The sequence below is a fragment of the Geotrypetes seraphini genome, chromosome 2 (genome assembly GCF_902459505.1).
Source record: "Geotrypetes seraphini chromosome 2, aGeoSer1.1, whole genome shotgun sequence".
Classification (NCBI taxonomy): domain Eukaryota; kingdom Metazoa; phylum Chordata; class Amphibia; order Gymnophiona; family Dermophiidae; genus Geotrypetes; species Geotrypetes seraphini.
Window position 1 is genome coordinate 488,912,407 of NC_047085.1, and position 12,447 is coordinate 488,924,853.

General features: G+C 40.3%; 1 protein-coding gene across 1 annotated transcript in view; it reads right to left on the bottom strand.

Moving 5' to 3' along the window:
* The window catches only part of PTH1R (parathyroid hormone 1 receptor), a 388,901-nt gene that overhangs the window by 11,417 nt on the left and 365,037 nt on the right, over positions 1-12,447 (bottom strand). The window contains exon 10 of the mRNA XM_033931838.1: positions 2,638-2,732. Coding sequence (XP_033787729.1) covers positions 2,638-2,732 — 95 coding nt within the window. The remainder of the gene's footprint in view (positions 1-2,637; positions 2,733-12,447) is intronic.

A 12,447-nucleotide genomic window follows, 5' to 3' on the forward strand; every position in this document is an offset into this window, starting at 1 on the left:
TAGGGCTCCTTTTACAAAGGTGCGCCTGCATTTTTAACGCACACACAGAATTAGCGCGCGCTAGCTGAAAAAATACCGCCTGCTTAAAAGGAGGCAGTAGTGGCTAGCGTGTGCGGCATTTTAGCGCGCGCTAAGCACGCGCTAAAACCGCTAGCGCACTTTTGTAAAAGGTGCTGTGGCGGCAAAGAAAGCAAATAGAATGCTAGGCATGATAAAGAAGGGAATTACGAGTAGATCAGAGAAAGTTATAATACCGCTCTACAGAGCCATGGTCAGACCGCACCTGGAATACTGCGTCCAGCATTGGTCTCCATACCTAAAGAAAGATATAAAACTGCTAGAGAGGGTGCAGAGACGAGCTAGTGAAAGGTATAGAGAACCTGGACTACGAGGAACGACTTAGGAGACTGGGGTTGTTCTCCCTTGAGAAGAGGAGACTGCGAGGGGATCTGATCGAGACTTTCAAAATACTGAAAGGATTTGACAAAATGGAGCAGGGAAAGCAGTTATTTACAATGTCCAGTGTGACACGGACAAGAGGACATAGACTGAAGCTGAGGGGGGACAGGTCCAGGACGAATATCAGGAAGTTCTGTTTCACGCAGCGAGTGGTGGACACCTGGAATGCTCTCCCAGAGGAAGTAATTGCAGAATCCACCGTTCTAGGATTTAAGGGTAAACTAGATGCACATCTCCTTAAGAGTGCCATAGAGTGATAGGGGTAAGGGTAAATTAGATGCACATCTCCCTTGAGAAGCATACAGTGATATGGGGACTAAAACTATGCCAGGGTACACCTGGCGGAGCCTCCGCGTGTGCGGATCACCGGACTTGATGGACCCAGGGTCTGATCCGGAGATGGCAACTCTTATGTTCTTATGTTCTCAAGTGATTATGAATGTTTTATTGTAAGCCACCTAGATTTTAGGTGGATAATAAATATTTTAAAGAAAATAAATAAATAAATCTATTCCCATACACCTTATGACCAAGACCACTGACCTCTGGACCGACTCCATCATTAACATCTTTTTGAAAGTGTGGTCTCCAGGATTGTACACAATGAGGTTCCAACAGAACCTTATACAGGGACATCAATACTTCCATTTTCCTACTTGCCATTCCTCTTCCTATGCACCCAAGAATCTTTCTAGCTTTCACCGTCACCTTTTCAACTTGTTTGGCTACCTTAAGATCATCACATACAGTGCAATCACATCCAAGTCCCACTCCTCCTTCATGCACAAAAGTTCTTCACGTCCTAAAATGTACCGTTCCCTCGGGTTTTTGTAGCCTGAATGCATGACCTGCCATTTTTTAGCATTAAATTTCAGCTGCCAAATTCCGTGTGCTAAAAAAATATGACCATTAATGCAAAAACTGGGAAATCGGCCATTTTACTGCAGTAGAAAAAAAAAAAAAATGGCCTTAGCAAGAAGGAAAAATAATCCATGCAAGAGTGTGCTAAGACCATTTTATAGATCAGCCTGTGGAAAGGACCCCATAGTGCGCTCTCTTTCAGAACTTATGATAAAAAAAGGTTTTACAATCATCTGGAAACTTAGAACTATTAAAAGATATTTCAATTTTGTTTATTTTAGGCTTTAATCCATTTGAAAGATCAGCGGGCTTAACCAAGAATTCATTTTCCCTAACTGAAATGCAAGTGTCCTATTCAAAAATCTCTTATAATGACAGGCCTTGACTGAAGGATACATAAACATAAGATTATTACGGGTATTTTTAGATGATCTATAAAAATTAAATCGTGAAGTTAGATAATCCGGAGCTAAACCATAAAAAGCTTTACAACAAAGACAGTCAAACTTAAAAAGAATACGTGCCTCGAAAGGCAACCAATGCAATTGTTGGTAATAAGGACTGATATGATCACATTTCTTTCAACCAAAAATTAGGCGCACTGCCGTATTTTGAATTAATTGAATACGTCGTAGATTTTTCTTAAAAGATGCAAGATAGATGATATTACAATAGTCGAAAACAGATAAAATCAAAGACTGCACCAAAAGCCTAAAAGAAACAAAATTGAAATATCTTTTAATAGTTCTAAGTTTCCAGATGATTGTAAAACCTTTTTATGTACCCTTCAGTCAAGGCCTGTCATTATAAGAGATTTTTGAATAGGACACTTGCATTTCAATTAGGGAAAATGAACTCTTGGTTAAGCCCGCTGATCTTTCAAATGGATTCTTATTGTGTTTTTTAGAAATTTTTTAAAAACCTATTTGTTTGATAAGTTTGTCAAATAATTATGCATTTTTATCTTATTATTATGTACTATCTTTTTTTATATATATGTCACTGATTGTACAGTTCTTCTTCTCTGTTAATCGCCCGGATGGTATACAAGAATAAACTCATAGATAGATGGTATACAAGAATAAACTTATTATTATTATTATTACTATTTTCCAAAAGAAGGCACACTCAATCACTTTGCTCCCTTGATGAAAAACCAAACGAATTAAATGAACTTTTCCAGAAATGACACAGGAAACAAAGATTATTTATTTAAGCATATAAAATACTGTTCTACAGGCTCAAGTCACTTATAAAATTGCCCCTGCGTCCCACAACATAGAAACTTGACTTGTCTGAAGCTTAGTAATGTCTTACCTGTATTGTTGCTTTGTGTCACATCTTCCTGCATTTGTCTCTCTTAGCTTGGTCGCAAGTACTCTGACAATATTGAGGAAAAGAATAAAATTTACCTGAAATAAAATAGAAAAATGGGTCAACGCTTAAGCATGATTCATACTTAACCATCAGCAGACTTTGAGCTTACAAGGTAAGAACTAAGAACTAGAAAATGACACGGGGACAAATTTTTCCCCGTCCCCTTGGGAGCTCATTTTCCAGTCCCATCCCGGCAAGTTCTTTTCCTGTCCCTGCCCCATTCCTGCAAACTCCGTCCTCATCTGCCCAAGCCTCAAACACTTTAAAATCATAAGTAGCAACATTCTAGAGCTCAGATTGTGATGTCATAATGCCTCATTCCACCAATGCCTAAGCTCTGTCCTCAGCTGCACAAGCCTCAAACACTTTAAAATCATAAGCAGCAACATTCTAGAGCTCAGATTGTGATGTCATAATGTCTCATTCCACCAATGCCTAAGCTCCGTCCTCATCTGCACAAGCCTCAAACACTTTAAAATCATAAGTAGCAATATTCTAGAGCTCAGATTGTGATGTCATAATGCCTTATTCCACCAATGCCTCAGCTCCGTCCTCATCTGCACAAGCCTCAAACACATTAAAATCATAAGTAGCAACATTCTAGAGTTCAGATTGTGATGTCATAATGCCTCATTCCACCAATGCCTCAGCTCTGTCCTCATCTGCACAAGCCTCAGACACTTTACAATCATAAGTAGCAACATTCTAGAACTCAAATTGTGATGTCATAATGCCTCATTCCACCAATGCCTAAGCTCCGTCCTCATCTGCACAAGCCTCAAACACTTTAAAATCATAAGTAGCAACATTCTAGAGCTCAGATTGTGATGTCATAATGCCTCATTCCACCAATGCCTCAGCTCTGTCCTCATCTGCACAAGCCTCAGACACTTTACAATCATAAGTAGCAACATTCTAGAACTCAAATTGTGATGTCATAATGCCTCATTCCACCAATGCCTAAGCTCCGTTCTCATCTGCACAAGCCTCAAACACTTTAAAATCATAAGTAGCAACATTCTAGAGTTCAGATTGTGATGTCATAATGCCTCATTCCACCAATGCCTCAGCTCCGTCCTCATCTGCGCAAGCCTCAAACACTTTAAAATCTTAAGTGTTTGAGGCTTGTGCGGTTAAGGCAGAGCTTACAATAATGGGGCAAGGATAGGGACAGCCAGAAAACTCACAGGGATGGGATGGGGAAATTGAGTTCCTGTGGGAACAGGGAAAAATTTGTCCCCGTGCCATTCTCTAATAAGAACAGCCATATCGGGTCAGACTAATGGTCCAATCTAACCGAGTATCCCGTTTCCAACACTGGCCAATCCAGGTCACAAGTGCCTGCAGAAAACCAAATAATAGCAACATTCCATGCAATTGATCCCAGGGCAAGCAGTGGCTTCTCCCATGTCTATCTCAAAAGGAGACTATCGACTTTTCCTTCAGGAATTTGTTCAAACCTTTCTTTATACCCTGATACACTAATTTATTTCACCACATCTTCTGGCAACGAATTCCAGAGCTTAACAATTCATTAAGTGAAAAAAACACATGTCCTTCTATTTGTTTTAAAAGTACAGTCAAACCCCGGTTTATGAGTGCTGCGGTTTGCGAATGTTTTGCAAGATGAGCAAAACGTTCGCAAAATCTGCGCCTTGGAAACTGAGCTGGACTCGATTTATGAGCGCCCCCCCCCCCCGCAATCCGGAATCCCCCCGCTAGTGTTACCCCACCTCCGCCACGATCTGGCATCCCCCACTCACCCAAACACATTCTCTTACCCATATCTGGCACCGGCACCGACACCAACGCGCAGGTCGTGCCGGTGCCCAAAGATTTTCCCTTTTCCTTGTGCTGGGCCTTGAGTATCTGCGCATGCTCAAGGCCTTCTAGTTCTCGCTCTTTCCGAGAGAGGGGGGGATGCTGGATCACGGGGGGGGGGGGGGGAGTGTGTAGCAGCACAGTGGCCTCGGGGGGGGGGGGCGGGTAAGGTGGAGCCTGGAATGAATCAAGCGAGTTTCCCTTACATAATATGGGGAAACTCGCTTTGATATACGAGTAAATTGGTTTGCGAACATGCTTCTGGAATGAATTATGCTCATAAAGCAAGGTTCCACTGTATTTCCATGTAAATTTATTGTGTCCCCTAGTCTTTGTATTTTTTGAGAGAGTAAAAAAATCAGTTCACTTCTACAAAATAAGTAGTGTGGAATGGGTAGATCTCAATCATATCGTCCCCTCAGCCATCTCTTTTCTAAGCTGGACTCCTAACCTCTTTAAGTTTCAAGTTTATTAGCATTTTATGAATCGCCTATCGAAATATCTAGGCGATGTACACTCTAAAAGCCACAGAGAGTGGTTTCACATATATTTTTGACAGGTTAGACATAATACAGACGATTTAAAACAGTTTTTAGAGAACGACCAGTACAATACATTTGAGGTTAAGGAATAACATAAGTAGGCAGGAAAGAAGGGGAAAGTTACATCATTTTTATATATTGAAATTTACATAAAAGGGAAAACACAGTGGGAATAAGGGGGATTGGAAAGTGCAATATTTATATTAAGAAGTTTAAAAATTATGCGTGTTATATCATGTGTTCAAATGCATCTTGAAATAAAAAAGTTTTTAAAAATCTTTTAAGTGTATGTAAATCTTTTTCTATTCTTATGTAGTTTGGTAATGAGTTCCATAACGTGGGTGCCATAACGGAAAATATTTTGTTTCTTCTTATGCCTGTCCTTATATGGAGTTCCTCCCCTTTATCATTTTGATCACTCTTCTTTGAACCTTTTCTAATTCTGCTATATGCTTTTTTTTTTTTTTTTTCAGATACAGAGACCAGAATTGAACACAATACTCAAGGTTTGGTCGCTCCTTGGACCAATATAGAGACATTATAGTATTCTTGGTCTTACGTACTTACCATCCCTTTCCTAACAATTCCTAGCGTCCTGTTTGTTCTTTTTGGTTGCCGCTGCACACTGAACAGAAGACTTCGGCATATTTTCTACAATGACACCTACATCTTTTTTTAGATGCTGACTCCCAAGGTAGATCCCACCATTGGGTTACTATGATTGCGTTTATGTTTCTCAGTGTGCATCATTTTGCATTTGTACATATTAAATTTCATCTGCCATTTGGATGCCCAATCTTCCAATTTCCAAAGGTCTACCTGCAATTTTTTTTACAGTTTACATGTGTTTTAACAACTTTGAAAAACTTTGTGTCATCTGCAGATTTAGTCACCTCGTCATTCTGACTTCCAGATCATTTATAAATATGTTAAGTAGCACTGGTCCCAGTACAGAGAGTAAAGTTAGAAGGGAAAACATTCCGTACAAAAGATTCCGTACAAATGTAAGGAAGTTCTTCTTCATATTTAGTGGTAGAAATCTGGAACGCTCTTCAGGGATTCAAGACAAGGTTGGATAAGTTGCTACTGCAACTAGGGCCGGATTAAAGGATAGGCCCAGTAGGCACGTGCCTAGGGCCTGAAATGGTATGGGGGGCTTGCTGAAGGAGAGCAAACAGACCACTCAAAATGCTTTTTTTTTTTTTCAAAACGGGCCCCCTCCCCCCAGCATCGATCGGCAATGCACCCACCCCCCCTGAGCGGGTAAGATCAGCAACGATGCAGATCACAGGGTGCAGGTGAGGCCTCTCTGTGCTCATTGGAGCTGTGGTGAGTGCCAGCGGCTGCAAGACGGGCTGGGGGAGAGCTCCATACTTGGACGGACTTTGGTGGTAGGTGGTGATATGTCTCAGGCGGCTGCTTGTAGGCAGCAGGGGTAACATAAGAACATAAGAATAACCTTACTGGGTCAGGCCAATGGTCCATCAAGCCCAGTAGCACATTCTCACGGTGGCCAATCCAGGTTACTAGTACCTGGCCAAAACCCAAGGTATAGCAATAGTCCATGCTGGCTTCTTTGCGTCTCCCGCTCCTTCCTGTCAGTCTTCCTCTTTTCACGCTCTCCATGTGTTCAGCTCTCCCTAACCCCGGTCGCCAACTGTGCTGACCAACAGTGGCGCCGACGTCGCTCCTGCGGCTCCTCTCTAGCCCGGTTGGATGGGCGGAAGAAGCGGCAGAGAGGAGGCCGGCAAAGAAGAGCCGGGGGATGGCTGCCATCTCAGAACAACAGCGGGTTGGCAGTAGGGCCGACTCGACCATTGGAGTCAGCAGCCAGACAGCTACCAGGCTGAACAGAAGGAACCAAAAAAACCCCCAAAGAAACTGAGCCAGACCAAATCAAATAAGCAGAAGAAAAAAAAATGACATAAAACAGAATAAAAGTAGGCTAAGAGAAAGCAAAGCAAAACAAAAATAACAAATGTTTTCGCGTTTTCTTTAACTGTGCACTTTTTACAGCCGGCATAGCAATCGACGCCTCTGGTATTTTAATTATGCACAGCTTTTTTGCACAGCTGGTTGAATACGTATAGGGCTCCTTTTACGATGCTGCGATAGCGGTTTTAGTGCACACGCAAAATTGCCGCGCGTACTAGACGCTAACGCCAGCATTGAACTGGTGTTAGTTCTAGCTGCGTAGCGCGGGTTTAGTGCGGACTAATATTCTACGCGCGCTAAAAACGCTATCGCAGCTTTGTAAAAGGAGCCCATAGCGTTGACTGTATTTTAAATACGCAGCTCCGACCTTCTTTTTTATAGATTTTCACAGCTCTGGTTTCCATACTATCCCATTAGATTATTGTCTCAAGCACTCGGTGCCCTTGGGTTTTTAATTATGCACAGCACTCTTATGCAGTTGTTTAAATATATGTATGTTGTGTGTTTTTTAATTGCGCATAGCAGAGTGAGTTCATAACACCCTATAATCCATATGGACAGGAAATTTATGTATGTTTTTTGCAACTTCGTAAGACTTTCTCTGTGGCTTATTTGCAACCTCAATTCTTGTTATATTTCACTGAAGTTACCCACATTTTTAGGTTTTTTTTCACACTGTAAGACAGCTAGTTTTCGCTACAATATATATTTTTTTAATTAACTTTTCTAGATGGTAGGTAGGCCCTTTGGTTTTGCTTACTGCATACTTCTCGAGTGCTGTGTTAACAAAAAACACTATCCGGTTCCTTATACTGTATATAGTTTTTGATATATTTTTTTGATTTTTTAACATCTGAGTGAGTAACAGTTCTATGTCAATATTTCTACACGTTATATAGTCTGCATATATTTTCAGCATACATATTTAGTAGCCTTCCTCTGGACCGACCCCCATCTTTTTTGTTCAGAGATGTTTGAGGCCTGCATAGAACTAAAACTGTACACTGGCACGGGTATGGTAAAGAAATAAAAGTGGAAATAAAGAAGTCAAAAAGAAAACAGGTAAATAAATGGGGGCGGGGTGTGGGCGGGGCAGGGTAGGGGGGGCCCAGTGTACTTGTGTGCCTAGGGGCCCTCGAAGAATTAATCCTGCCCTGACTGGAACAGAAACATATGCAAGTAAGGCTAAACCCAAATAGGGCACTGGTCTTTGACCTAAGGGCCGCTGCATGAGTGGACTGCTGGGCACGATGGACCACTTGGGTCCAGTAGGTTTTGGAGGGCTCACCATACACTATAAGGTGGTTATGGTGAGATGTGTACCTGGGACTATTTATGTGAAGTTCACTGTGGTGTCCCTTGAGGTGCTCCACTGCTCTGCTGGGATGTCTGTGTCCAAGTCTACTAAGAATGCCGGCCCCTCCTACATCTCAATGGCTTGTTGTGGGTGGGTGTGTGATTTTGGCCGTGTTCCACAAAATGTTCAAACTTGGATTTAGTGCTAAAGTTAAGCACCAGCTGTTTCGGCTGGGAAAAGTACCCACAGAAAAAGTTGAACCAACTATGCACATACTTGCACTTTGGACACTAATGCAAAACTTGTGGGTAAAAGTCACCTAAGGACACAATCTGTGGGTAAAAATTACTAAGGGGCAATATGAAAACTTCCCTATACATACGGAGATCATGAAATAAGAGCTCCTTTTACTAAGCCGTTTTAGAGGTTTCCACCATGGCCCAGAGTGCTAAATGTTCCGATGCTCACAGGAATTCAAGGAGCGTCGGAGCATTTAGCGCTCCAGGCCGTGGTAAAACCTTTACCATGGCTTAGTAAATTAGTTTTATTGCTATTTTTCATGTGCTTGTATTTTGTGTTTCAAGTTTTATTAAAATTTTGATGTATCGCAATGTCATTAATTCAAAGCGATTTACAATTAAAACAGGGTCTTAATTACTAACTAAAACCAACATAGACGGACATGACGTATCAATACATAAGAGAAGTAGTGAGAACTATAATAAGTATAGCAAAGGATACATGAAAGGAAAATACAAACGGAGGGTAAGAAATGATAAAAGTATTGATAAAAATATAATAGAAAATTAAGAACTTTTTTTTTTTAATTCAATTTCTCAGAGCCTAAGACAGAGGACAAGTGAGTTTAAACAACGAATGGGATCAAAAGAGACTCCGATAATTAAGTCTTAAAAGCTTCCTTGTACAACCAGCATTTTAACAGTCCTATATAAGCACACCCATAACAGCATTGAATTTCTGGGCATAACACTGGTGGTAGTCAGCAAAACGATGAACTCCACCAGATGAATATCAACTCCATTATTATATTGATTACTAGCTGATGCCCCGGCGTTGCACGGGTATTTAATTATAGCAATAACACTGTAAATGGATTCAAATAAAGATACTTTATAGTGGTGAATGAAATTATTTTTTTACAGCTTTATAAAAAGTACAATATTCAAATTATAATGTGAAATATTTGACAAAATGAATACAATACAACTAACACAAAACTTGATTATAAACAACATTTTTAGTTTCACCTCCAGGAGCAAGAACATATAAATTCTTGGGTGAAGAGACCCCCAGAACATATCACCCCAGTTAGTGAGGGATCTGCATACCAAGTTTTGTTCAAATCGGTCAAGCCGTTTTAGATTTACTGTGAGAATGGCAGCTGTTTACATTTTTTCCATTGACATGAATGGGTGAAATCTGATGTTCTGTTTGTAGCTCCACCCACGTGTGCAGGTGGGCCGCGAGACCCCCAGGACATATCACCCCAGGTAGTTGGAATTACTGTGAGAATGGCAGCTGTTTACATTTTTTCCATTGACATGAATGGGTGAAATCTGATTTTCTGTTTGTAGCTCCGCCCACGTGTGCAGGTGGGCCGCGAGACCCCCAGAACATATCACCCCAGGTAGTGAGGGATCTGCATACCAAGTTTCGGTCAAATCGGTCAAGCCGTTTTTGAATTACTGTGAGAATGGCAGCCCTTTACATTTTTTCCATTGACATGAATGGGTGAAATCTGATTTTCTGTTTGTAGCTCCGCCCACGTGTGCAGGTGGGCCGCGAGACCCCCAGAACATATCACCCCAGGTAGTGAGGGATCTGCATACCAATTTGCGTTCAAATCGGTCCCACAGCTTTTTACATTTTTTCCATTGACTTGAATGGGTGAAATCAGATTTTCTGTTTGTAGCTCCGCCCACGTGTGCAGGTGGGCCGCGAGACCCCCAGAACATATCACCCCAGGTAGTGAGGGATCTGCATACCAAGTTTCGTTCAAATCGGGCAAGCCGTTTTTGCGTTGGCAGCTTTTTACATTTTTTCCATTGACATGAATGGGTGAAATCTGATTTTCTGTTTGTAGCTCCGCCCACATGTGCAGGTGTGCCGCGAGACCCCCAGAACATATCATCCCAGGTAGTGAGGGATCTGCATACCAAGTTTCGTTCAAATCGGTCAAGCCATTTTTGCGTGATCGCGGCACATACACACACACATACATACCTCCGATTTTATATATATAGATTGTCTCCTAACTGTGCCATGTTAGACCACGGATCTCTGCATTCTAAGTTGGTAAGCGCTTATTTTACTACTCTGTCTCTTTTTTTTACCATTTGGGCTGTTATTTTTACAATTGTTTATTGGACATTCCTTCCATACTATCTTAAGGATCTTTTTTAATGGATTTCCCTGTGTGTATATATATATATATATATATGTATATATACATATATATATATATATACATATATATATATATATATACATATATATATATATATATATATATATATATATATATATAAACCCAATACAGAATAAACCTGATAAAATAACTGTAGGAGTACTTTTTTCTACCTCTAGAGTCCTCATTGATGTTTGTATAAATTTAGAAGCTCATGGATGGTAGGAGATATGTAAAATTTATTTTATTTTCCCTCCTCCAACTTTTTCTTCCCCTTTCCTTGCCTCCCTTTCTTTTTTTCTCTCTTCGTGCCCCCTTTCTTTCTGTTTCCCTTCTTTCCTTCTGTCTCCCTGCCTGCCCCCTTTCTTTCTTTCTTTTTCCCTGCCCTCTCCCAAGCCACTGCGGCCGCCATCGGGGAACAGGAACCCCCAAGCCACCGCCGCCCCAAGCCTCGACCCTGAAGAAAGTTTCAGTTGAAACATGCATGTCGGGAGAGGTGGTGTAGATGATAATCTACTATGAGCTAAGTAGTTATTTCATTCTAAAAAGTTTTAAAGAAAAGTTACAAAAAGTATAAAAGAATGAATACAAATAAAAACAAAATGGATAAGTTTCAAGAAACATTGGACTGGAGACCTGAGTAGTCGGGACTATGAAATGCCTGGTTATATTCTGAAGGTCCATACATAATTCTCCTACAAAAGTAGCTGCTATTTGGATATAGTGGTGTATTCAGAGCCTTATGAATTAAGAAGGTTTCAGCACTATATATTAGTTCTATTTTGTATTGTGAGATGTATTGAGTACTAATTTTGGCATATAGATTTGAGCTACCGCATTTAAATATGGAAGACATGCATCATGCCCAGCAATAGTTAATCTAGTTAGATATTTCCTTCTATGGGAGTTTCTGTAGAGAGCTAAATACAAATGAAATGATGAAACACAATGGTGAATTTCACTGAATTAAATTACTCCAAATCTAATTTGTCTGTATCTTTAAGCTTCATCCACAGTTGAAAAGGAAGGAAAAAAATAAATTCAATAAGAAGTATTTGTAAGTTCCACAAACCAGCTGGTGGATCCAAGAAATATTTATCAACATCTAATTTTGAAGATGTCTGCTGATTTCCAATAAAGCCACTACTGAGCATTGTTACAAGACAGACTTCCTAGTGCTAAACCAAAAAGACACAAAGTCAACACAAGACCAAGATTGAATTGTAGAACAGTTTAAAAGTCAATCCAACGATAAGTCATGGCATAACTCAACATTTCTACATAAAAACTTTTTTAAAAATGGGAGACTAATAATTTTCGTATCACAATATATAATCTACAGTAGTTTGAATATCCAGTACATTCAGTAAGATATAAAGGGAGTCTTTGACTAAGGCTCGTTAGCCGATTTAGCGTGCATCCATTATATTCCACAAACTACAAAACCTTAAAAAAAAAAACTCATAAAAACCCTACTCTTCAAAAAATACATAAAAGAAATATAACAAAACTAAACATGTCCCAAACTCCTCCTGCAATGCTATCTACTCCTTAGCAAATTAGAAAATGTCCAAACTATTCCTTAAGTACAATTGTTATGTAATCCACCTTGAACCGCAGGGTAAAGGCGGAATAGAAATCACTAATTAATGTAATGTAATTCTATGGACGCATTAGCATTTAACGCACCTTAGTAAAAGACCCCCCATCATTAATATAACAAATAA